The sequence below is a fragment of the Taurulus bubalis genome (genome assembly GCF_910589615.1).
Source record: "Taurulus bubalis genome assembly, chromosome: 11".
NCBI lineage: Eukaryota > Metazoa > Chordata > Actinopteri > Perciformes > Cottidae > Taurulus > Taurulus bubalis.
Window position 1 is genome coordinate 18,531,574 of NC_136599.1, and position 27,766 is coordinate 18,559,339.

Here is a 27,766-nt window from a genome sequence, read left to right on the forward strand (position 1 = left end):
TTATTTACGAGTATCCCTGAATGCAGCAGAAGGGCCTCAGCCACCTGCTAGGGGGCACTAAGCTACTCAGTGACTGCTTGCTTGCTCTGGGCTTTTGTTGCACGAAGAAGTGACCTCCGCTGTTTTAAACACAGATTAAGACGAGTCAAACGTCTCGCTCACTGGACTCTGTGTTTGTGTTGAACTTCAGGCAAAACTGGAACAACGCGGAAGACCGACAGACGATTTTGGCAGCTGTATGGGACAAAACAGGTAACCGCTACTCCGTCAAACAACCATGTCACGAGCTGATACTTATTATTTATCTATTAATCAGCGCATTTAAACGGATACCTGATTTGTTTAGCTACATTATTAATTTACCTCCCCTTCAAATGATGTATTTAGATAACTCGATAAAGTAAAACAAAAATATATTATATATATATATATATATATATATGTGTGTATATATACATATATATATATATATATATATATATATATATATATATATATATATATATTATATTATATCATATCATATCATATCATATCATATCATAGGAAGTATGGTGTCCCAGTGTTTGAAGTTCCTCTACAGGCTTTGCTTTGTGTCCCAGTTCACAGGGTGCTAGAATGACTTCGCCTGTCCGTGTGATCGTGGTGGGAGCGGGCAGTCGAGGAGAGATCTACTCCCAGTTTGCGTCCCTCCACCCTGACCGCGCTATGGTCAGTAGAGGAAAGGTTGGCCGGCCTGCAGCCTGTCAACAAGGAGGCAATCAGTCATTTTTATGTTCTGTATTGATCTGGCACCATGAAATCTCAGTGAGCCAAATGATCCAAAGATGAGATAATTCACGAGATGTTTATGGGAGAAACATGTATCATAAACAAGTTTATATCACAGTCAAAATAGATTATCAAATCCATGTGTTATGGAACAATATAGGTTCATTTCCTCTTGCTGTATTGCTACTTTACTTAAGTAAATGATCTGTATAGTTTTTTTTTCCACCACTTCCCGGGTATTAAGTTGTCAGCTTCCCCATTTCAGGTTGTTGGAGTAGCGGATCCAAGGAGATTTGCTCGCACTAAACTTCAACAGAAACACAACATTTTAGATGAAAACCTATTTGAAGGTGAGCATCAAATGAAAACAATGCATTGAATTGTCAAAAATTATCTGCCTCATACTATATTATTGAAAGGTGTTTTTTTTTTTTTATAAACTAGACTGGCACAATATAGTTGAAAGAGAGAAGTTTGCAGACTCAGTGTTAATTTGTACTCCAGACCGCCTTCATAAGGTAAACATACAATATTTTAAAAATATTTCTCTGTGTGTGTGTGCACACATCATTATCTGTCTAAATTATAAACTTTGTCATTGTTCTTTGGCTAGTACATCTAATAAACTAGTCTTCGTTCCCCAGGATCCTGCAGTGGCCTTTGCAAAGAAGGGCTACCATATTCTGCTGGAGAAACCAATGGCAGTGAGTGTTTTGTAAATAAAAACAAACCGTTATAAGACAAGAGCGTAACGTTAACATTGATATGGGTGAAATAAACGTACAGACTGATTTGTAGAGTAATTTGTTTTATGTTAGTTTGTAATTTCTTTATTTTATTTTAAAATACTAGATCACTTTTCAGATTACATTTCTTTCAAGCATCTCGAAAACTTCATAAAAGATACTATTTTGGGTCAGTTTCTGAAATACGAAAACATCCTTCTCTCTCTTTTCTCCTTTCCATGATTGCGCTTGTGTGACACTGGTGTCTTTCTCTCCTCCCTATGTGATTAGACAACTGCTGAAGACTGCATAGCCATTGTGGAGGCTTGCACTCAGAGTGGTGTGATGCTATCCGTGGGTCATGTTCTCCGGTATGATCCGGTCATCCGCAAGATAAAGGTGAACATCTTCTGTCGTACTTTCTGTTCATGAAAACATTTGACAGTTATCTCCACCATGCATGGGTCACGGTTATAGGTTTAAAGATGTCACTTTGGGTACCTTTTTAAAAAAAAAAAAGCAAACCTGTAACTGAGTTTTTACACGGTTTTCAATAAGGAGAACAAAGCATATTTACATTGTTTCGTATACAGAACACAAACGTTTTCTCACAAAATTCCACCCAATAATTTACCCTGTTTTTTGTTTTGTTTCTAGGAACTGATAGATGCTGGAGTCATAGGTGATGTGATGCACATTCAGCACTTTGAGCCGGTAAAAATGCAGAAATACACTCAAAATGTGTACTCAGTAGCAGGTGTGTCTTCAATGATTACTGCTGTATTGTAACACTGCAGTAATCCCGTCCTGACAGCAGTGGGCTGTAAAGCATTATATAACACATTGTCGGATAAGACGCAGTGTAAAATCTTCTTCTTATTATTTTTTATCAAGACTGAACTGTGTGTCTTGTCAACCTCTTCTTCCAGGTCGGGTTCTATCACTTTGCTCACTCATTTGTTCGAGGGAACTGGAGGAATGAAGCAGAGAGCTCTTTTGCTCTTTTGGCTAAATCGTGCCATGACATCGACCTAATACATCACTGGGCCGGACCACGCAGGTAAACCATCGGCCGTCAAGGATCAACTCAAAGTTCATCTGATGCTCGGGATTAAAATCACATTCTGGTTGGACCAACGTCTCTGTGTTGTTTTCTGTGAGGTCGTCCTGTTTTTCATACTAACTAACTTTGTACTTGGCAGGTGTGTGAAAGTGTCATCGTTTGGATCGGTCAGCCACTTTGGAAAAGAAAACAAGGTCTGTGGTCTCGTCACAGTATGTCACCTCACCAAAAGAAATGAACAAACTGAAATTGTAATGACACTGCTATTATTATTTTTTTTTTTTTCAGCCAACAGGTGCCGGAAATCGCTGCCTGGATTGTTCAATAGAAGGAAACTGTCCATACTCAGCCTCCAAAATCTACTTGGACAGAGTGAAACAGGTTAACATTTCAGCAAGTTATTTAAACAATGATCATTTACACTCCACAATCTGTGAACATAATCATAGGTTGCTATACATGATGTCATATGTACTTTGTGTGTGTGTGTGTGTGTGTGTGTGTGTGTGTGTGTGTGTGTGTGTGTGTGTGTGTGTATGTGTGTATGTGTGTCCTAGGGTCACACTGGCTGGCCTGTATCAGTCATATGTCCGAGCTCGCTCCCAGACATCGAGTCAGTGACTGAGGCCCTGAGGACCGGACCGTATGGCCGCTGTGTCTACGAGTGTGACAACGATGTCTGCAGTAACCAGGTTAGAAAACACTGGTATTATATCAAGACTGGCACAGCATACTGTTCCTTCTCTGACCTATTAATCTTTGTTGATGCTCAAGTAAAACTTGACACACCTGTATCAAAGATAAACGAAACAAAAATAAACTGTAGTGTCGGATCATTTTTGTTTTTTTAATCTATTCTGTTCTCCCAGGTTGTTAACATGGAGTTTGAAGGGGGTTTGACGGCAGCCTTTTCCATGGTGGCATTCACTGAGGAGATATGCAAGCGAAAAACGACAATCTTTGGCAGTAAGGTAGGACTGGAGGGAATGTGCATTGTCAAAAGAAAAGGGCAAGAAATGCTACAAAAAAGGAAGCTTGCAGGAAATAGATAAATCAGCCATTGATACACAGAAATCCAACTATTTCTGCCGAACAAAAACGCTTCATTGTAGACAGAAGGCGGTGATAATGAAAACATCAAATATCAAAGTAGTGTTGACCACAGACACTTACTGTATATTACCAAAGTATGTGAACACCCAAACGTTAAGATGCCATTACAAAATTACAGTCATCAATATACTGCTATGACAAACACGCCTCCACTCTTTAGGGAAGGCTTTAAACACAAATATTAAATCTGTCTGCAGAGATTAGGTCCCATTCAGCCACATACTGAAAGTCAAAAACATTCAACTCATCCTAAAGGTGTGTGCAGTCAATGTATTTCACACCAAATTAGAGAAACAGCATTTTATTTCAAAAGTGCCTCTTCCAAACAGTTAGAAGCCCAATCACACATTTACACGACTGTATCCTGGTTATACCAAACAGAATCATATTGTCATATACATTTCACGATGGATGCACCGTTTAAATACTACCAATATAATGAACTGTCTCTACAGGGGGAGCTGTCATGCGACGGCTACGAGGTACGTGTGTTTGACTTTCTGACCCAGAGATCCACAAATCACAAGGCACACAATGACGCCCCCCAGCACTTTGGCATGAGTGGACATGGTGGCGCAGACTACCACCTTATGGGCGCCTTCATTTCCGCTGTGGCTGTGAGTGCTGATAAATACTTTCATTTTTTTTTTCATTCTTTTCTTTTTGTCAATTTTCAGCTTCCGATTTTAGTTTTCCTCCTCGGCCCTGCCCAGCATCAACCCATGTGGTTAAATCTTTGCCTTAAATTGAAAGATGACCTGTACTTGCAGTTGTTTGCCACATTAAGGACAGTTAAAGAATATTAACTGTATTTATATTGTGGTACTTGTGGAGGAAACATAACATTAAATCAATGTAAAGGACTTGGAAACCCTGACTGTGATGGTTGATTTGCCGTGTGTGTGTTTTTGAGTGCAGAACAATGATCCCTCCCACATCCGTGCGGGACCTGAAGAGACCCTGCTGAGCCATTTGCTGGTGTTTGAAGCGGAGCGTTCTCGACTGGAGAGCAGGGTGGTGTACTGTGGTGACATTGGCCAAAGGCACACTGACGTTAAAACACACTGACGTTAAAATTATCTCACCTTTTAAAAGTCAAACACTATAATGAAGCTGAGCAGACGTTCACTAATTATCTTAAAGTTTCATGGTGGTATCAATTAGTACTAGTACCCTAGTCATCTCTCTCAAAATGAATGGAATTTTACAAAAAATATCTTTAAAGGACTTTTTCCTTCAAATTAGTTTTTTCTCTTACTCTCAGAATTCTCCACTTCACTAGATCTTTAACCAAACTTTTCAGTTTCATTCCTATCTATATTGTGAAGGTTTTTACAGAGTGTTTGTTCATGTATCATTTATAGAACATTTTCCTTAACATAATGAAAATTTATTTTTTTTGTTCATTGCCGTTTATAGTATTTTCTGATTTATGTGATGAAAAGAGAATTCTAAAAAAAATCCTATATGACTAATATGTCAACAAAATGAAGTAATTTTGACCTGGCTTTATCCAATGTTCAGATTTCTGTTCTGGAAATGTATGCTAATGAGCACATATTTAATAAGATAATGCGACATTTGGATATTTAAACATAACATCAGAGAACTTGTCGATCAAAATAATAAATGTGTTAATGTAAGTTTGAGTTAAAATGTTAACCCTGTTCACCTATTCACTTTTTAAACCAATCAACTGAACTGAGGGCCAAATCATGCAGTGCAATGAGGCTGAATGTTTACTTAATATCGCTCAGGGATTTTAATAGTGTATGTGTTTGTTTCTTTGTGTGAATGAGTTAATGAGTGAGGTGAAGTAACTGAGGTCGGTGATTGAGTGAACCGGTTTGGTTTTTCAATTTTAAGTGCCGTGCCAAGTTGATCATTTGTTGTTCAGCATGTCATATTTTTAGCATTTGATTAAGTAGTGTTCATGTAAAGTGTTCCTATAATTTATAGTAAAAATGTACCTACGTAATTGAAATTGTCTTTGAATCATTGTTTCGCCCTACACACGCTATGACTGGGACCTGTGTCCGTGTACAGGTTATATTTCAGGACATCCAGTTTATGTCACTCTGAACAACTCCTTGAAATGCTCAGGCTTAAATGTAAAAAAAAAAAAAAAAAACTACTACTACTATGGAGAGAATTCATTAGATAACCAAAATATATTTATTGACTTCGTAACTATCACTGACTGTGAACAATGCACATTAATATACAATATACAGAAATATGACATTAGGTCACTCACTTCGTTTAAATTAGGTTATTCCGTCTTGAATAGCTCTTACATTAAAGTTTCCCATCATATCATGTATAGCTTTGAGAAAAGCTCAGCACAAACTTGTCTCCAGTGGCGCAGTTTACAGAAGCTTATGGCAGCTCTCAGGAGCAGCGTCTACTGTTAACATCAGGACCGTCCGTCTGTCTTCTTCCTCCTCTCAATCTGAAGTATAAACATGAGAAAATCCTTTTTGTAATATCTGCCAGGGCATATAATACATCTGTAATTGAAAAAGCATGCTAGGTATTTTAACATGGACATTTAAGGGTGACATTTTATGGCGATGTTGATAATCTGTAGGCCACCAGAGATTAAAAACTCCAGTGCTGTAAACAACCACTTCAACTGATACATTTTCAACTTAAACTTTTGATTGTTTCATTTTGAAGAAAAATTGAGAAATATTTTAAGGTATACTCACCCTCTCTTTGACCAGTGTCAGGAGATCCTCTCTGCTCTCTGCCTCCTTTGCCTCCAGCAGCAACGACTCCACGTCTGGGTTGTCACCGAAGCTTCACAGAGTTTGGAAATTCATATATGCAGTTTTTTTTCTTTCCCAAGCGTATATCAACAGAAAAGCTAACAAGAGGTTTATGAATGATTAACTGATGAGCTGATTATTCTAGATCATTGATCTTTGAGCATCATGTCTAGACCTGCAAACTTATCAAGATAAAAATAAAAAACCTACTCGGGTGCAGGAATCCCAGCAGCAGTGGTTTTGTTGACAGCTGGTGGGGTCATTCCCAGTATCTGCCAAGCAATGGTTCTGAGACTGTCAATGTCCTGGAGGTGAGAAGGTATATTAATATGTGTTAGAAACAGGCATTTTCATCAGTTTCTATGGACCCATGTTCCATTTAAAATTTCTTTTCTCAAATATGAGGCTGCTAAATGAGCCCCTTGGCCTTTACAATTCCACAGGGCCCAAAGTCAGTGACTGGGCAGAACATGAGTTTGTAGCTGGCTGAATGTTCTCAATAAACAGCTTGTGTGTACTGAGTGACAGTGTCTCAACTCTCTAATGTCTCAAAGTGTTTCATGTCCACATACCTGCGGGTTGAGGTCTTCCTGGAAGTGAATCAAGGCCTGCAGAGTGAGAAGCTCATTGACTCGGTTCTCCACACTTCCCAGGTACTCGACGATGTCAGAGGAGCCCAACTGATCGCAAGTCACAGAGCTGTCATAGCTGATCCGAAGCAATGATTTAAAACCTAGAAAAAGTAGTTGTGAAATATATATATTTAAAAAATCGACAAGACTATATTTTATCTTTCCCTGGTAGATACATGTTTTATTAACCGACCATGATACAAACTATTTACTCTACTTGTCTCTACTTATTAATGTATACCATAGCTGATGACAGGCAAGCCAGGTGCACTACTTTTGTTTTCTGGTTCTGCTGTAAAGATCACATCTGAATTTATAAAAACTAACCTGAACAGGGAACGATCTAATTGAAAGGACATAATTTCCCTAACTTTGGTGTCAGATATATGAAGTTCACAAAGCAATACTTATTCCAGCATTGACTACATTTTTTGCTCCCATTCTACATGTTTTGCTCCCATTCAAAAGGCTAATGTTATGCAGGGCTGTCCTTTGCTGTACCTTGTCCGAGCTGGTCAAGGAGCTTTTCAATGAACTCAACACGCTGTTGATAACCTGCCAGATGTTGCTCAGTTGTCTCTTGCTTGATGGAAACTTTCATCTGAAGAGCATGATGCTGCTCCTGCTGCCGCTGCTCCTCAGCCACAAAGATCTCTCTCTCATTGCAAAGCTTTCAGTCCAAGACAAAATGAAAAAGTACAGCCACGGTTACATTTCCCCCTTCTTTATCTCTATCCCTTTCACTCCAACGCACACACCAACCTTGGAGATCTGCCTTCGAATGGTCTCTGCTTCATTGTGCTGATAGTTGACAAATTTCAGCAAAGTGTAGTTCTGCTCCTCCACTAATGGAAATATATCACAACATATTTTCATCACTGATAAAAAATGCACAACTTCCATTGCCTCAGTTGTTTTTAATTGTGACTTACTTTGTATAAAGTTCCTGACCAGTTGGTCGGGGTCGATTTCTTTTGTCTCTGTGAGGATCTTTTTGATAGCGTCCTCATAATCCCCCGATGCCAATTCCTTCAACTCCAATTTCTTGTGCTTCACTGTGGGGACAAATGAAGTGAAACTCATGCATCACAAGGTGCATAATTCATCTATCATAGCCAATGGGTGAATCATGCGGCAGACTTGCTGTTTATAAGGAATGATGTACAGCACCTTTCTTTGTAAAATTTGTTGTTGTTCTCTCAGAATAAATAAATAACAACAGAAAACCCTTCTCTTGTTGGCATAAATTAGTCAAGCAGTAACCTCTTTCAGACACAAGGTGTCACTAATTCACTTGATTAGAAGCAAACACATATAGTTGAAAAACATTGGCCTGGAGTGGAAGTGATTTGTTGGGTAAAACAATCTGTGATTTCAAACTAAAAAAATCTCAAAATTCTGCAGAATATCAGAGCAATAATGCTAAAGCACCTAATGACTGTGTGAAAAAGGCTGAGAGCTGTCCACAATAAACAAAAAGCTTTGGCCTAGCAGCCATTGACATAGTAACACACTCTATGGGAACATCGGGATGACAGAACTTTGTACTCAGATAGCTAAAACAAAGAACTATGAAATAATATTTTGACCACTTCAAATGCGTGAAATAGTTTAGTTACAGGAGAGTAGGTGCCATAATTAATCTTGTGTTCAAAGCATGAGATTAATAGTCACCTTTTCTGTGGTTGGTGTCCTGGTTGTTGCGTAAAATAGCCTTTATACCAAGGAATTCGTCAAAGTTGACAGAAGACATTTCATGTCCCAGATTGCTCATCTCTTTGAGGTAATAAGCCACATCCTTAGCATTATGGGCTATTAGCATCTTATGTCTTTCTTGGATCTTCACTCTAGGTGTAGCCATAAATATACAACAGAAGACAGTTATGAATAGTGGATGTACTTTATCTTTACAAATCGAAGATGTTAGATCTGTTAAAAAAAATGTACAAGTCAAAAGTAAGCAGACATATGCAGGTGTGCCTCAGCTGAATAACTTCAGCTAATGAAGTCTGCTCTCGCGCATTTCTGGTTTGTTATCACTTAATGATGTCAGCAATTCGATATTTAGATGTTTAGGGAAGGTTGCTAATCAATCTCTATCATGCTCAGCTGAGTGCAACTGTTTTTTTATGATCATCTTAGTTACTGTCAACATAAATACATCTTCTTTACTGTACCTGATTAGTAAAAATATGAAAATGCACTCTAACAATTGTGCACAGTGGGTCACAAGAAATGCAACAAGATTTAGAGTGCTGCAGAATGATTTACCTGGCATTGAAGGCTTTGGTGCATTTAGTCATCAGATTAGAAATATCCTCGTGAATTGCATGCAGCTCCTGGATAATAAAAAAAGCAGATTAGAAGCAGCATTCTGGCATCTCTTCCTTGGTATTACTACAGTTGCTATGTATTGGCAGGATGTAGCAGTAGCAGCAGCAAAATATAGATTTATGATCTGACTGATGTGAAGTGATAGTACCTTTTCCAGACGAGACTGAACTTGTAGAAACAGTTTCTTCTCCGCCTGTAGTATATTCAGCTCCTCCCTCAACTCTCCACTCCTGGTCATCGTCGTATTTAGGCATTTGCGACCCTAGAATAGAAACTTAACTTAATTAATTGCTGTGTTTAATAGTAACAGGTGTCATGGTGGAGAAAGACTAGCGATGTCTTGGGCGAAGTGAATTATCTGTGTAACACTAACCCTGTACAGTTTGCTTTCTATTAAGCAGATGTTTTTTATTAAGTTCATACTGTGGTGTGTAGTTCCACCACCAGTCTTCTGTTCTGCTAAGGTTCTCTCCAATTTTAAAATCTGAAAAAAAGAAGAAAACAAATAGGGTCACCTGTGGTAAGAACAACACGAGAAATTCGCTTTGCTGCACTCAATGGTCCTTGGCAAAAAAAGCACTTGACCTGATCGTTCAAAGAAGCCACTTTGTCTTTTTCTGCTTCCAGCTCTCCATTTATACTGTCTCCACGGGCCAACATGGCAGTAAGGTCTTGAACAACACTAGCATCAGCCAAGCGGTTACAACGACTCTGAGAGACTCTGAGACTGCATAGAAGCTCTTCTCGTTCATCCTGGAGCCTCTTGATCTCTCGTCTGATCACAGATAGACAAACACATCAATACAAATACATAAATACAAACATGTGAAACTTAAAGAGGAAAAAACAAGTTACTATAAAGATGCTTTTAAAGGCTTCGTGAGAAAATATTTGGAATATTAGCTGTTTTATTTACATAATACGCTTACTAATGAGGATTTACATTCAATATAATATTTTTTTCTAATTGGCTCTTTGACTAAAAGCACACTGAATCCAGCATGTAATCAAAACATCAATGATTCTCTGTGAAATGACTCTGGAGCCACTTACTTCTGCCTGCAGTTGATGCCTTGGGTTTCCTCGTTAAAAGCCCGCTTGGCTTCTTCTGCTCTCCGATACTGGATCTTCAATTTGTTCAGGTCTGTTTCAGCTGCAATAATGTAGGTTACATGCTGTAACGTCAGCTGTGTCCCATTTCACAACCAAAGTCACTGTTCAACCAATTAATGCTAGCTCATTTGGTACATATTAAGGAGGCGTAACTTACAAAAGTCCACAAAAAAACGCCTCATGCCAGCAGAGGATCGCCGTCGACTCATGCTGAATTCACTACGTTATCACCCGCCTGGAGTCTAAATAATAATAAGTTACGTTAAAGCTTTAACCTCTTGAACAATGTCAGGACGAAGTTAACTAGCATAACGCCAGCCTAAATATTCAACTAACGTTAGCATAACGCTAATATAGCTTTGCTCAGTTAGAAATACTAATACACATTATCCTTAAGTTAACGAACATTGGTTGCTGTCTTGAAATAAATGATGCTACATTGGTTAGAACAATATATATACTAGCCTATTACTAGAAATACTTGTGTTAAAATGGTACGTTAAACAATACAAAACTAACGTTAGCTAATCTTAGCGTTAGCACTAGCCACTTAGCTAACGCTAATTAATTAATTAATGAGAAGGGATATCAGTTCCTTCACTCTATCTTGAAATAATGTACGCAGGTGAAGGTTAAATCCAGTTCGAGCAATTTAGATTTAGTTCTTATTTACCGTATTATGAAAGGTTAGCTGCAGCTCCTGATTAAACTCTTACCCTTTCTTTAAGTTAGCGGCTCTTATTTTCTTATTTTGAATTCTAAGCTAGCTGCCTCAACCGTCTGCGGTGGAACGTCACGTGCTGAGACGTCAGCAGTTACGTTCGTTAGATGGATAAGGTCACGATAGTATATAACATGTATTCTTAATTAACTTTAAATTAATTAACATTTCGTCCCCAGGATTAATGTGCATCTTACATATGGTGCCAGTTTAACAGAACAGGTCGAGTAATGTTAGTTAACGTGAGATAAAATAGCCACAGCTTCTTCGATCTATCTGAGGATATAAGGCTTGCACAATCAGTAACTTCTTTTAAATCCCTTCTTAAAACCCATTTTTATAGAATAGATTTTAAATGATGTCGTCCTTGTATGTCCTTTTATGCAGTTATTTTTGTTCCCATGTTTTTGTTTGTTTGTTTTATTTATTTGTTTGTTTGTTTTCTATTCCTTTTGCTCTTTTTGGTTATTTGTCAACTATCATTGCTCAAGGTGTTGTGTGAAGGATGCCCTGAATTTGTTTCAGCGGACAATATCGGGAAAAATATATACTTTTCCCTATAGATTCAGTTGTAAGCGGCCATTTGTGGACTGGGTTTCAATTCTAAACTTGCAGGGGCAGATCAAATGCATGCAAGTATCTTTCCAGAAGCAACTGCTGCTTATTGTTTTAGCCATCATCGTGTTTTTTTTTTTTTTCCAACCATCAATTTTATTGTAATAATTTAAACAAATAAGTAATGGTGAGCAGGTAATTACTGTCTTTTAAATGCAGTATTACTTCATTGCATCACACTCCGGTGAAACAGCTTTACAATTTTATCAGGAAATCACATTCCATCACGGAGGGAGGTGTCCCTCTTAATTACCCTCTGAACGTAATAATGTCAACAACAGCACACCATTTTTGGACCTTGCAACACATCCAGGATGACTAATTCAGGAGTGTGTCCCAGAGTCCATACTCCCAGATGGATCACGTTGTGTTGATGGTTGGACTAACACAGTTATAAGACAACTGTGGCAAGAAGGGTGTGTAAAGAAAACTAAAGACATGACGAAATGATTGAATCACAGCAAAACTTTGACCTGAAGCCAGGATGGGATTACAGGCACTCCTTCAGGCAAAGCTTCATTTTCCATTTGATGTAATCTTTTTAGTAATTTCTTTAAACTCTTTCTGAACGAGCCACAAGCATGTAGTGTTTGACTGAATGAAAGCTAAATAGATAACGTTAACATCTGTCTACATCTTTTTTTCTTCTTTTTATGAGCAATAAAGATCAACCCGGAGGCATTTCTTAAAAGGTTTGGACAAGTACGGTTCAGACACATGCACACTATGCCGGATAGACTGGCAACGTGCTCTTGGACACAAGTTTGCAAACTGAGTCAGCAGCTGCATTTTTGAATGACTCAACCAGTCCACCACAGAGTCCTTTCGTTTCTCTGAGCCCTGCCTTAAATCCACCCTCACACACAGGCACGCACTGCCTACGTTTACGCAGCGCCTTACCTCACCACAGCATCACTTCCTCAAAATTTACTAGGATACCGTGTCAAATCGCCAGTAGCAATATAGAAATATTACCCAAAGGGGTAAATCAACACAGTGGGCAAGTGCTGATAATTCTGTAATCCACCGAGTCCTTTATTGCATGAATCAGTCATGTTGCCAGAAAGAAACTCCCACATCTGCTTTGATTTCTTTGGGATTTATCTGCTGGAGGACTATTATAGTTGTCACATTGGGTTATTCTCCCTTACACACAGGCATATGTGATCAAGGATGTGGAGGAGGAAAGCGAGGAAGGGAGCAGTAAACTGTAAAACATGGTGCAGTCTGGCTCGGCTGGTGACTCAACAGGAAATGATGGAGCGGGAGTAAGTTAGGTGAGAGACAGAGGGGGAGGAGGGTGGGTGTGAGAGGAGAGATAAAGAGAGAAAAAAAGAAAGATTGACTTTGTCATGCCTCAGGACTCTTAGCTATGTTGGGAGGAAACGCACACTAAGAGGCATCACACCAAGGTTTTCTGAAGAAATCTGGAAGCCGTGAAAACACAGATGGCCCCTGTCATTGCTGCTACTCTGCACAATAGAGTGCATGCGGCCATGACGTGGACAACAATAATACCAAACTTGACTATTTTTCCATTGCCCTCCAGAAAGGTGACTGTGTTTGTCATGTGGTTGTTCAAAAAGACTTTGACCTCGGAACAAGCTGTTACCACTGTGAAGACAAGCAAATATTGACTGTCCTCCTGGCACACAGTGATGCAACCTTGTGTTTGTGCTAACAAATAACATGTTTTTACTGAGAGATTTGCCACTGAGGATGATATTAAAAATAAAGTCAGATTTCTCTCCCATAATATACAGTTTATGTTTCCTTCCTTCATCCTCACTCCATTCAACTGAATTTCTTCATGAACTGGAGATCTACTTCACAGGGATGCAGAAGGCCTCCTGCTGGGCCCGTGGACCCTCTGCCCATATTGAGGCCTGAAATCACGGGAAGAGAACCGGCCCGGCCTCCAATGCTGCATCCTGGGTAAAATAATCACTCTTTTCATGCTCGAGTCTCCTCCATTCATTGTAGCTGTCACCATGAAATCATTGCCACTTCCTCTCGCTTTGCCCACTGACGGTTTAGTTTTTCTCTGTCGGCACCCTGGGGGAAAAAGTATTTAGCTTTCTTATCCTTTCTAAGGATAGCACCACTTTGCATAAAGCTGTGTGTTTGTGTTTTTTCCACCTCTAATCCATTGATTTGCCTGTAGCTACATTTTATTCACAGGGCACACTAGCATCGTGTAATGCTATTTGTGTAATTTATATCAATCAATTTAACATCTGATCACAATAGCTTTCACAGAGAGTATTTTCTTTTGGCCCTCAGTGCAGTTCCTGAACGAACCGACAATCAAAGCAGCACAAACATCATTCTTGAGCCTATCCTCCTCTTCCTCCACGTGGCTGCTGGTTCTTTGATAACTGAGCTGTCTCCTCACAGGATGAGGTTAAAGGCCATGATGCGAAGCCCACTCAGACATTTGAGGAGCCTGATTCCTCCCCGACGCCTCCAACTTGTCAGACCCAACTGCAGATCCATTAAATTAAAAAAGATTAAAAGAAGGGTGTGTTTTTCAAATCACACAAAACTCTGCGGGCAGCAGTGAGAAAGTCTGAATGAATGGTACTGATTCAGAACTTTTCTAAACCTATTTATCCCTTATTCCTAAAAGTAATCATGAAAGAGATGTACAGACCATACTCTACTTTCAAGTATACTTTGAAGGAAGGACATCAAACATGACTGTTACAGGTCAGGCTGAAGGAAGTAGTGGGTGGTAACAAAGAGGTGCAACTTACTATTTTTCATGAGAACTTCTCTCTAGTTTCACACGACTACTGCAACGTCAGTCCAGAGCTGGATGACGAGGCCCCTTGTTTTAGCTCTGGTGCCCCATTACAGTTTACTCATCTCCTCAAAAACTCTTCTTTTAATGGACACACATTTGAACTTGTCACACATGTAACAGCTTTAACTGAGACATATTTCCATAATAGTCTCTCTTAAAGGTTTACATCTAATAAACGTTTGTGATACAAATCGTATTAGTCGTTACAACCTCAAACAGGATGAACGACAAATTAAAGGAATGTGAAACTCAAACATAAGACTGGTGGACCGTGACTTTGAAAACAGCAGCAGGCCTGTCTGTCTGCAGTCTGTAACAGGGCTCTAATTACTATTACATGTTTGTACACAGCTGGTTACTCTATAAGAGAATCCCCTGTGTCACCATGTCAGCACATCAACCTACACAAATGTATTTACCATAGAACACGTATGTGAACACCTACTTACTTTTTTCCCTCTTCCAGCTTGAGACGTTGTTAAATGGTGGGCAGACATTTATCTTAGATATTTCTCATTTTAGGAGTTATCGCTGCCAATCCAGCTCGATAATTCAGGTGTTGTCTTCACCTTTTACCAACTATTGATGCATGATTTAGCCTTGATGTTTCTTGTCTTTAATCGAATTGAGCTCATTCCAAATATTACAGTCAAGCTTTGATGATCCATCTTTAATTTCGCAGCAGCATGAGGGAGTTCCTTCAGAGCATCTTTGAAAAAAGCAGACAAAGGACTGGGAGTGGGGGGGTTACAGATGTGGGAGGTGGGCTTCTGACTGCACTGACAGCTGTGAGGGACGGAGGTCTCTCAAAGCAGGAAATGACTTGACCTCCCCCGTGGGAGACTATCCCACCCCGACAACAACCCCCACAGCTTTGAGCATCATGGGTCACCGCAAGCGCCCACGGAGGGCCTCAGAGCAACAGTAGGACAGAAAATCTGCCGGCCCTGGTGGCAAAAAGTTAAAATGTGTAATGGTGCTGGTTTACCTCTACACTAAGACCTTAAAAGGGATTGACGTTATACCGTTCAAAGACAAAGCCTTACATTTGTTGAGTGCAGTGTGACGACTAACAGGAGTTTCACCTTCAGGTCACACTGGAATCACGTGTGATATCAGTCACTTCATTGCATCACAGGAAGTTCAAACAGCCTATTTGCTAAAAAGTATGAGTATTCCTTTAAGCAAACAAATGATGTTGATGGAAAAGGAACAGTTGATGAATGCGGCAATAGAAGCACATGTGGTGTATTTATTTTGTGGGTTTGTAATTTACAGTAGGTATGTAGGTATAAGGCACTCCTTAATCCATATATGACCCTATAAGGATTTTATTGGAGTATTAAACAGTGGGAAAATGTAACACTAGGCTAGAAGGAGGGGAGGTCATAGGGTCATTTGCACTTTTATGAGGTGGCTATTTTATTCAACAATTTACAACATGCAATGTGTCTATTTGCCTGAGACTTTATTTGGATTGTGACCACGGTAAAACAATCATTAAGCAGTCTGGAGGAAGACTGTAGGCTCAGTGTGGTCTGGACTCTGTGGTGAAATGGCCTGCGCTCGCTTCCCTGTTGTTTTCTAGTAAATGGCCTCCTGTATTGTCCTTCAGCCTCTCTCAGCATGGGCGAAGACAAACACAGACAGTAAACTCCTATGTGACATCCAGGCTTCAAAACAAGTCCACATCCACCATAATCAGAATCAGAATCAGAATCAGAAACCGTTTATTGCCAGGAATGCTTGCACAGACGAGGAATTTAGTTGGGCGGAAGGTGCATTCATTAGACATTAGACATTACACGAGATAAACAACAATCAACGACAGCAACAGTGCAAAAACTCTAAATAAGATAAGGATAAAGTGCTCAGACAACAGATAACATTAATGTAAGTGTATGTTAAAGTGACGTGTGTGTTTAAGTTAAAGTTAAGTGTATGTATTAAGTGTATTAACTGGACTGACAATCTTATATGTGTTCTTCTCTCAGTCGCTTGTACTCACGCCAAAAGCCACCCACACACTCTCTGACTCCCACGCAGGTCAGTACAAAATTGTTTACTGCCTTATGAAGGGCAATTTCCCAAACAGTCATCACACAAGATAAAATGATATTATTGTAATTCTGGGCATCATTGTTTCCATTTGAGCACAACTCTTTGCATGGGAAACATTGTTGGCAAAACTTGAAATCTGACTAAGGAACATTAACATAAACTATCCTGGAATAAACTAAATGCTTATTCTATTAAAAACCCTCAATAATATTGCAATTTTGTTATATTTACAGACGTGAAGTAGTTGCACGTCTATCATTTATTTCCAATGTACTGGGAGTGAGGACACACACGATAACAGCTGCATGTGGAGTGAGTTTCTGTGTGAGTTTATCTGACCCATAGTTTGAACTGAAAATCGACCAGACTGAACTTCTCTGATTCACAGTGCTGGATGACATTTTAGGATCATGGACTATTTCTTGCCAAACTTCTGGATTTAAGTAAAAGTACAGGAATATAGCAGCAAATTATATCAACATGGTGTTGTCTTGTTATTGATGATGTCTTAAAGTATAAGCAGCATTTTAATGTTGCAGCTGATTAGAACCTTGTCCATACTGATTTTTTTTTTTTTTAGATGGATAGATAGATAGATCAGACATGAAAATCCCTCACCTTTCGGCGAAATTCGCCGTTTTGAAACCAAAATATGTCATCCACGTGAATCACGTAGATCCGAAGAGTTTTTGTTTTTGGGAGGGGGCTCAACTGTCCGCCGTTTCTGAGATTGGAGTGGGACACGGAAAAAAAACTGAGGTCATGATTATCTTAGCAATAGAAGATCTTTGACGTCGCGAGTCTTGGCCAATCAGCGTTAAGATGTCTACAGGCTTCATTTCCCTCCCACCAGTTTAATTATAGCAACCTAGTCAGCTAGCTAACACGTTAGCTATCGTTGGAGAGACAGCGAGTGAGATTACTGGCAGCGGAGAGTCCGTGGCAGCGTGTGACGTCAGACAGGAGAGCGGCGACTCAGTTCTACCTACCGACACCTGACTACATATAAGGAGAGGACAATGGAGATTTTATCCAACTTTTATTTTAATTATAAAAACGAAATGAGTTTCCTCCGTAGGGTGGCCGGGCTCCTGTTTATATTTAACGGTTTAAGATCTACGTGTACGAAAAAGTGTATCCTCTAGTTAATTATAATCTATAGAGTTATGCGGTGATAATGATGTCACACAGAGAGAGGTGTGCATGTTCAGGTTTACTGGTGGAAACATTATTCAGTGTTCTAGACTAACAGTGACGTCTCCTCAAAGTGGTATAACAGTATGATATAATATGGTCAAATAAAAAGGCTCGTACATTATACATATTATTTCATATAAGTGTAATATTATGAAGTGAAATGTAGTAGTAGCAAAACAATATTCAGTACAGTACAGCAGTATTGCATATTGTAAGTATTAAATACAAAATATATATATATACACACACACACACACACACACACACACACACACACACACACACACACACTACCGTTCAAAAGTTTGGGGTCACTTAGAAATGTCCTTATTTTTCAGAGAAAAGCACTGTTTTTTTCAATGAAGATAACATTAAATTAATCAGAAATACACTATACATTGTTAATGGGGTAAATGACTATTCTAGGTGGAAACGTCTGGTTTTTAATGAAATATCTACATAGTTGTATAGAGGCCATTTCCAGCAACTATCACTCAGTGTTCTATTGGCACATTGTGTTTGCTCATCGCATAGAAGACTAATGGATGATTAGTAAACCCTTGTGCAATTATGTTAGCACAACTTAAAACAGTTATGCTGGTGAGAGAAGCTATACAACTGGCCTTCCCAATGCATAGCATCACATGTGTGGGTTCCATTATACTCTCAAAATGGCCAGAAAAAGAGAACTTTCATGTGAAACTCGCCAGTCTGTTCTTGTTCTTAGAGATGAAGGCTATTCCATGCGAGAAATTGCTGAACATTTGTCCGGGTGACCCTAAACTTTTGAACTCAAAATGCATCAGATTGATGCTTTAAAATATGGAATATTTAAATTTTTCTTACGGGGGAGCATGCCCCCGGACCCCCCAGAGGGGTAATATCCTTCTCACCTTTTTCACCCCTGACCCGTTTTCATGCCTATAGATAGATAGATAGATAGATAGATAGATAGATAGATAGATAGATAGATAGATTCTTCTGTTTGAAGTAAATAATAATAAATAAAGTTAATGTGAATATTCAAGTAGCCTAATATAGTTTGTAGTCACGCGTAGTTATTTTCCACCTCTGCTGGTTTATAAGCCATAAACTACTTCTCCTAGTGGTGTTTAGTTTTTCCTAATGATTTTTATCTTTTAGGGGGATTTTTTTTCTCCCTTTAAGACGGACTTGGGAGGAGTTACAGTTACGCTGTCGGGGTCCTGGGAAGATTTATAAGGAGATGTGGAAACCCGCGTCACGCTGACACAACGAGTTTAACCTCCTCCCGCGTTGTTGACAGAGGAGGGATATTGCACATGGTTCAGGTTGGACTGAGAGACTGGATCATACGAGCATATTGGTTTTCTCTCACGGGACAGGAACAGGTCGTCGGACACAGCTGTACGGGATGGACAATTATGGTAAGGCTTCCTAGCTATCACAATGATACGTCACTTGATAAAACAGGGCTTTCCATTCACTTAAACTGGGCTGACCGAGGCAGTGTTTGATGTTCCTCGCGCGGAACTCAACGTTAAACGTGAACCGGGAGACGCGGCCGGTGGTCCAAAGTTACCGCTTGTTGTTTCTCTCTGAACACCGTTTGGTTGAACTGTGCTGACCGTCTGTGTTGGGTCGTTTGTCTGTGAGCAGCGGGACAGGCTGCTCTCTTGACCCGCTGCACGGTTTCGAGATGTCCGCCAAATGAAGTCCCGTCTGGGGATGGGTGAGGACTGCTCGGCCCGGCCACGGTCCGCCGCTAGTGGGCGCTGCAGTCACGGGGGAGTTGGTGTGAGGAGTTAGAAATAAATATATATATAACTTTAATTATAGTGATAACACATTTAAATCGTTTAAAAATGCTATCTATCTATCTATCTATCTATCTATCTATCTATCTATCTATCTATCTATCTATCTATCTATCTATACTTGTTCTATGGGCTGTAACTATTATTATCTTTAAAAGTAGCATATGGTTATCTACATATTGATCCATGTAAAGGAACTAAAGAATATATATATATATATATATTGATCAGTAACAAAGCATTGTTAGTTATACTACTCTAACATTTTAATGAAGTTGTATAAACTTGTTGAGCATTCAACAGTATTACATTTATGTTTTAATCGTTCCCGTACCAAATTGTTGCCCATCCATTATGAATGATCATGAATGACTCTCAGGTCATTTTTAAATGTAATTTTTTTGACAGGTAATCACATTTGAAAGCTGGATGTAAATGAGCTACGGGGGAAATACAATTTTGGATAGCTCTAAATAGTTCAACCTAAAATATTAATATTAACTGAGTCAAAATTAGAGTGTCCAGCTGTGACTCACTAACTCACAAATTGGAAATGTTCCTTTGGCATCACCTAACTTCCCCACCGGCAGGCCGAATCAGCTCAGCTATGATTTTTGTCACACAGATATTACACTGGTTTGTATAAATAGGCTTATATGTTATAAAGTGTACATTGGCCATGCCTGTGTGTGGTATATATTGTCCTGGTGGGCTGTGCAAATGATCCACTCTAGAAATATTAACGAAAAAGCTGAATTATTGATACAACATTTTAGTAATGGGCCTAAACCGTAAAAGACAGTATTCTCATGTCACAGCAGTAAAGTTAACTATAATAAAAATGAACTACAAACTCAAAAGATTATCAATTATCAATGTTGAGAGAACAAACTCTGCATTTTATATTCTATATTATACATCTTCCCCCACGTGCCCCTTTTATCCCATCATATTGTGTGCACATGTACATGCAGAGACAGTTCTAAACTATTGAACTATTTTATACTACTCGAACTATAAAGCTTTATGAAAGCCTCAGCCAAAAATTTAGATATCTTTCCTTCAAAGAAAACAACTACAGTTGTCTATTTAGATTGTTTGATAAAATAAACTTTCATCCAGGCCGCAAATACTGATGTTGAGAAATTTAAGTCACATGTAACGTTTTTGTTGTTGTTGTATTGTGTCTCGCTAATGTTGTGGTGGAAGCATTTACAATAAAGGCTTTTGGTAAGATTTCTGTCCAGCCTGCTGAGCTGAGTGTAACTCGGCCAGCGTAATTAACAGTAAGTTATAAATCAGGTGATGTACATATACTTTATACCAGCACCATAATTAAATCATCTGTAAAGGCCTGAAAGAAGGCCTGATGAAAAGTGAGGCGGGGACAGCCAAGGACAACACATGAAGCCTCCTGCATGAGATAAACAAACTGTTTTTCAGCCTCCGGCTTCTCCTTTCAACAGTGCCAGTTGCACAATTTGTGGCACAGGCTCATACCTTGGCCATGTCAGCTTGTCTCCATGGCGTATCTTCAGTCCTAACCTCATGGGAGAGTTCACTTGTATTTTCAGGCTTGCTTCACTGCGCACCAAAGGGACACAAAGCCCCATTCATGCCCGAGAGTGGCTCCATTCATGGACACTGAGTGCTTGCCGGTAGAATTCATAATTGTTCAGCGTCTTCCATCTCCGAGAATCACTGGCGGAAATGACGCAACAGTCGGTTGTTTTAAGGATGACATAAATATTCAAATGGACGCATGGGTCACTGTTTTGTTTGTGGTGGGTTTGGTGTTGCATTATGCATGCCCTGCATTGTTTGCTTCCCACATCGACCGTAGGCCTGTTAGTGACATGAAACAGAGCTTTGAAGAATAAGATTGCAGTGAGATAGTAACATTAAGACCTTGAGTTGCCCTCCGGGCGAGTAGGAGGCAGGTTACTAATTTGTGGTTTGCTGGAGAATTGTCAGGAACATACATTTGTAGTGTATTTTCCTTTCAGTGTTTACATTTTATTTTGAAATGTAACCATGGGTGATTACGAGCATTTTATTATCTGATCATGAAGCAGATGGATTTGCGTAATACATTTTTTTTTAATACTTGCAGAGGCGCATTCAAGTTTCAACAATAATACATTTAAACTACTTCACTGTCAAATTAAAGTTGCCCAGAGCTATTGCATTGCTGTTTATACTTTACTGAACCCCACAGCTCCTGAAATGCTTCGGATGGGTTAAATGCAGAGGTCAAATTTAATTCATGTAACTTTATGTGACAATTGATGAAGGGCCACAGGTTTTGAGCAGCATTCCTGCTGGACGCTATAAAGGAATGAGTACTTTGCTTGTTGACTGTGCAGCAGGGTAGAGGGTTGCGGACACAGGGGCATCACTCAGTGTTAAACCACTTCAGTTGTCAAATGTCTCTTTAACAAAATCTCTGACCCTCCACCTTATGAGTAAAACCAAGGAAGCAAAGCGTATGTGTCTCCTGTCACATAAAAAGCTGGATGACTAGGGATGCCAAATTAAATAAGCGTTATTGTTGTATAGTAATGGACTTTCAGCTGATAATAACGTATGATTACTACAGACTAGGGACACTTAAAACTTAGTTATGTATGGGGATTTGTGTATATCCGTCACAACAAACAGATAAATATTGATATCATCATTATCGGCTCTCAAATTCCATATCAATGCATCTCTCAGGATGACCATAACCTCACCCAGAACATGTGTTCATCTCCACGTAACGGGGATATCAGTTGGAGTTTGTGACACGTCTTTCTTTTAGCTTTTCAAATTGAATACAATTTAACTTGAATACTTTTTTGCATTACTCTGCACATAGTGGCATATTTCAGGCAATCCCGAATATTCTACAGCAGTCTCAGTGGTGGAGCTTGTCATGCAGTATCACAGGAATGCCGCACAATTAGCCCCTGTTGTAAGGGCGGATACTGTGGGGCTTCATGGTCACAGAGAGGAAGGAGGGCGAGGAGGACTCCTGCCCTCCCACATCTGACCCAGTGGTTGTGCAATAGCGTGCTCCTCAGACAAATGGCTTTAAACTGGAACCACAAAGAGATACACATGGCAGCTGCCAGAGCAGACTGAAGCACTTTACTGGGCTTTTGTTGGGACTGTTATTTCTTAAAGGCTCACCTAAAATGATGGAGGATGACAACATAAAAAAAATTCAGGAAATGCTTTTTATGTACTCTAGTAATGTGAGTAACGTCCAAACAGAGTAACAGGTATAATATAGGTGTGTAATGATAGTGTATTGATTTATGCATAGGTGCTAAATGTTTTTGTGTTTCTCGCCTATAAGTATTTGTTCGAGAATATCTGTCCTGACCTTTGACCTGCCTGGAGTGCATGCAGCTGGTTGTGCTGGATGAAGTTGTGCTCCAGATGTGCAGTGTTTATATGCCCTGTTAATGGCCATTTCACACTGACGAGGGTGTGACTGGATCAAATAAAAAGGGGTGATGTAATGCAAAAGCCAAATGTAGAAGATTTGTTCATGTTTTGTGTGTTTAAAGCCTAATTCTGACCTGACACACCTGCTCTAACTAGAAGTGAATGTGAATGTGCAAGTTTCCTGTTACTCATGTGAAAATAGCCAGGTGAATCCCTTAAAACTCAGTTTTCTATGTTTTCTCCAACAGCTTTCTGCCGGCTAGAATGAAGCCGTAATGGGTTTGTTTGATGGAGCTGACTCGTGCTCAGATACCAAACAGAACTTCGTGCTTTTTAAGAACACAATTTCTGCCACAAAATGGCTGGAAGTCAGAATAACTACTCGGCACAACATGACCTGAACAGGTACGCAAACAACCACTCTAATACTGATAGAAACAAAATGTAAACAGGGATCAGTTATTATTACATAGTGTGACAATGCAAACTCGTCTTTAACTTTCATCAAACTATATCAAAAGTATAATTCTGGCACTATTCATATTAAATACTTGGCACAAAACAACAGATTTTTTAGTTTTACATGGAACAGAAAGAAAAATAACTAATAGAAATGAGTTCAGTGCTTCACGTCAGCATCCAAAAACAAACATTTAAGATGTTATATATGTAGCAATTAACATTCACAGAGTACATCCTCATGTGTCTGTGATCTGAATCAATCATATTCTTTGATAGTGGCAATTTGATTTAAATAGGCCCAAACCACAAATGTACCTTTACAATCTGTATAACACACAGTGTCCTCTAGTGCTTGACCCTTCACACTGGATCAGGAAATAGATGTTTTACACACAAATGAAAATAATTCAGAGAAGACGCAACCTGCAGTGCTGTTACATAATGTAAATACACAAAGGAGAACATATGTTCTGTTTATGCATATGTCATGCTTGTTATTTCATATACATAATGACTTACTCATGTCAGGTTATGTGTAGGAATGATTTACACATGCACTGCTCTTGTTTTGCAGAGTGTGTTTGGGCCTGAGTGTGGACATGGAACAGAACCTGAAGGAGCTTCAACAACCGCAAATGGCCAAAGAACTTAACTGTGAGTGTTTTACATGTTATTTCTTTTTTTACATGGAAATGATTATGAAATGACTACATTCTACAAAGAAAACTACAGATTGACAACTCGCACCAGTTCATATAACTTGGAATTTGAAAGAATCTCCTATGAATATTGTAATAATAATATCTGTAATTATTGATAATTGGGGCAATGCCTTTTAAAAATTAAATGCAACTATAACCTGTTTTAGATTTGGGTGAGCTACATTAGAATGATTTATTACACCTTGAGATAGACAGGAATATAGGATACAGTATATATTTAAATATTTTTTAATTGTTGTGAAACAATAGTGCTATAGATGTTTTGCTGTACTAAATCAAACATTTTCTTAACGCTGACAAAATTGATTAGTTCATTTTTTCGGTATAAATCTTGTGTTATTCTGCAGTATGTCTTGACTGGTCAAACCAGAGTTTAAACCCTGTTTAACTGATAAAACAGTTTGACAGGGTTTCGGTGAGTTTGTCATCACAGACTGAGCTGTGTAGCAGAGGGAGTGGAGAAGAGAGGGAAGGAGGAGGGGAAGCGGTTGCTCCCTGGTCACCAGCTGTTCCTGCAGTCTGGGGCACGTCGGATGTTTTCACAGAGAAAGTTATGGGAAGCTCCGTTAAGATTATGGCCTGCGCTGCAGATAATGACGACTCCTGTGTTAATCAGGGTGTTGTGGCTGATGTTTGACGAAAAGGGTGATAGGTTAAGCGGTTGTTTTCAACATGTTTTTATTCCCGTTTCCTGCACGATACCTTCAGCAAAACAAGAAGTAGAAGTAGAGTGGGCAACCCACTCCCCCTGGTATTTTCTCCCTCCTACGCCATCAGTACACTCTCATTGGAAGTTGTTTTCCATGTTTCCTCCTCTGAGAATTGTTTCTGCAGTGAAGGAAACAACAGTGATCGCAAAACCATGTCGAGCAAAGCAACGGTTCAATTTAGGATTTCATGAAGACAACTTGTTTAATACCGATTGCTTTTCCCTTTCCCAGGCAACATCTCCCTCTCCCAGGCTCCTTTCTACTCTGATACGTGCCGCCTCGCGTCTGATAACATGCTTCGGCCTCATGAGGGAGACCAGGTGGTTCCTTCTTCCCAGAGACGGTCGTTGTTTGGGGGCCACCAGAGAGAAGCCAAACCCCTGCCACCTCTGCCTGACACTGAGGAGGTCATGTCTGATGAGGCCGCCGATAGTGAGGTGGAGTTTTTTACCAGTGACCGACGATGCCTTTTGCCCAAAAGCTGCCCAAAGGCCATGTGCAGTGGCATGAACAGAGGCTTTGGCCAAGTGAATTACGCTTACCAAGAGAGATCGTGGCGGGCCGGTGGTGCTGGGCCCGGCTCCATGGCTTTCTCGTGGCCAAACAGAGAGGACAGACCGACCGGTGGAGGAAGCGGGTTTTGGGCACTAGCTGCCCAGAGAGAAGACCACCAGCATGTGGTGTCGGCAATCGGGGATACTTTGTCGAGCAAACAGCCAGACCAACACAGACTCCGGTTTCCCTTTTCAGGCCCTTCTTCCCAGCTGCTCCACAGCAGCACCTCAACCTGCCCCACTAACAAGCCACTAATCCCTCCTCGTATCCCCATCCCGCCAAAGCCTCCCAATCTCTTAAAGACTGTGAGGGCCAACGAGGAAGACACGCCTCCAAGAATTCCTCCACGGGTCCCCCTAGTCCCACCCTGCCCACCACGTACCCCAAGCCCCAAACGCCTTCCAATTTATATCAACGGAGTGATGCCTGCCACACAGAGTTTTGCTGCTAACCCAAACTATGTGAGTAGGGCATTACAGAGACAGCAGAGCGAAAGGGTGGCCCCTGCAGCTCAGTTTTCTCCCTGCATCGTTCCCATTTTGAAGGATGGCCGAAAGGCCAGCGCGACACACTATATCCTCCTGCCACCGGGCCGACCGCCGTACTCAGACAGGCGAGAGAGGCTCCTGAGTGAACCAGCCAGGATGGGAAACAGCAGCGTCTGGCAGAACAAATAGAAACCATCACTTATGTTATTCTCTGAAACTTGATGAGTACAAAACTGTGACTGACATCATTAATGACCATGTGACACACTATTGGACCGAGCACGTGAAAACATTTACATGCTACAGTCGCACGTCTAATGTCATATTGGTGTTATTTTCAATGATGTATTTCAAGATCACTTATGTCACACAACACTGTGAGGTTTTCATCTTCTCTTTTTTTTATCTTACCGGTCAGTATTTTAGCACCATGAAACAATTATAACCAGTATTTTCACTAATAGATGAGAATATTTACATAACCGTTTTTTTAATTTTATATATGGTATTAGTGATATGACCATATCACGAATACTATATTTCTTACAAGAGGGCAAATAATTACTGTACGTACAAGCTGGGCTTGTACTAAACTGATCTCCCTGTGTTTTGTTTTTTAATGACAATACTGCTTGAAATCTTAAGTATGATTTATTTATAGATTTAATGTTTTATTGAATCACTCATTAAGATTTATGTTAAATTTAACAATGTGGCCGATATTAGCACGACACAACCAAAACATGGTTTGAACTACAGGGACACAAACATTTCACATGATAAACCTCTTAACTTCTATTTCAGTGCTTATGACTTTTGCAGGCTTTTTGAGCAAGCTACGTCCTTCCTGCAAAATACAATAGAAGCATCGACTGCCGCATCATATTCTATGCTCATGTGCACAAAGTTGAATTTATTTAAAGGAAACAAAAATAATTGCCTCATCACCAGAACACATGACTGAAACCTGCAGCCACCCTCAAAATGATTGACAGGTCTTTTTAATACATATGAAGTACACAAATCAACAACTCTTTACTTGTTTGTTAGTGTTTGTATACACAGTAAAAGAAGCTTTCATTTTCACTTTTGGTTAGTTGACAAACTTTTAATCATGATGATGAATTGTTTTATGTATGTGCTTTTATCACGAACAATGCATGTTCAAAAAAGTACAGATTGGGCCTTTAATGATTCTTTGTGTGTGTGTGTGTGTGTGTGTGTGTGTGTGTGTGTGTGTGTGTGTGTGTGTGTGTGTGTGTGTGTGTGTGTGTGTGTGTGTGTGTGTGTGTGTGTGTGTGTGTGTGTGTGTGTGTGTGTGTGTGTGTGTGTGTGTGTGTGTGCATGGAGGCCACGGAGGCCACGTTACGTTTACACTGTAGAGATGCAGCCCCAGTCTACAACCTTTGTTACATCAACAGGTTGGAAGTTCTCATGAAGATTCTGTGTCAGATTTGGCCCAAGCAAAAGCTGTTTATAAGTTCATATTGTTGTTAATGTCAAAAGTAAATCATTGTAAAATTGTTTTTTTAATCTATTTATAGAAATAAAATAACTTATTCATTCTATGAACTAGGGCTCAATGTCTTTTTTCTGCAACAGAACAATGATATGTATCAATATGTACCCAGAATAATTTTTTGCACACTCTGAAAAAATAAACACTTAAACTGGAG

The 27,766-nt window shown here is 39.7% G+C and overlaps 2 protein-coding genes across 2 annotated transcripts; one reads left to right on the forward strand and one right to left on the reverse strand.

Annotated features, from left to right (window-relative positions):
• Positions 1 to 228: 228 nt before the first annotated feature.
• LOC306743635 (putative oxidoreductase YteT) lies at positions 229 to 5,563 on the forward strand. The gene is made up of 14 exons (XM_079226169.1): positions 229 to 252; positions 603 to 711; positions 1,037 to 1,121; positions 1,216 to 1,289; positions 1,416 to 1,475; positions 1,788 to 1,895; positions 2,154 to 2,210; positions 2,426 to 2,556; positions 2,699 to 2,753; positions 2,848 to 2,940; positions 3,117 to 3,251; positions 3,429 to 3,530; positions 4,128 to 4,289; positions 4,591 to 5,563. Exons 1-14 carry the CDS (start codon positions 239 to 241, stop codon positions 4,738 to 4,740), a joined length of 1,335 nt encoding a protein of 444 aa, XP_079082295.1. The 5' UTR covers positions 229 to 238; the 3' UTR covers positions 4,741 to 5,563.
• A 462-nt stretch (positions 5,564 to 6,025) lies between these two features.
• LOC306743334 (outer dynein arm-docking complex subunit 1-like) lies at positions 6,026 to 16,763 on the reverse strand (the record flags this gene model as incomplete). Its single annotated transcript, XM_079225838.1, has 15 exons — positions 6,026 to 6,124; positions 6,384 to 6,474; positions 6,654 to 6,748; positions 7,016 to 7,176; positions 7,577 to 7,745; positions 7,838 to 7,920; positions 8,008 to 8,130; positions 8,750 to 8,922; positions 9,347 to 9,414; positions 9,558 to 9,671; positions 9,783 to 9,893; positions 9,995 to 10,184; positions 10,463 to 10,562; positions 16,235 to 16,284; positions 16,663 to 16,763. The coding sequence occupies 15 exons, from the start codon at positions 16,761 to 16,763 to the stop codon at positions 6,089 to 6,091; spliced, it is 1,665 nt and encodes a 554-aa protein (XP_079081964.1). The 3' UTR covers positions 6,026 to 6,088.
• Positions 16,764 to 27,766: the final 11,003 nt, after the last annotated feature.

Excerpts from the sequence above, each read along its gene's own strand:
- LOC306743635 (XM_079226169.1), top strand. Across the intron at positions 1,290-1,415 it reads CTCCAGACCGCCTTCATAAG|GATCCTGCAGTGGCCTTTGC; the intron begins GTAAACATACAA and ends TTCGTTCCCCAG. Across the intron at positions 2,754-2,847 it reads ACTTTGGAAAAGAAAACAAG|CCAACAGGTGCCGGAAATCG; the intron begins GTCTGTGGTCTC and ends TTTTTTTTTCAG.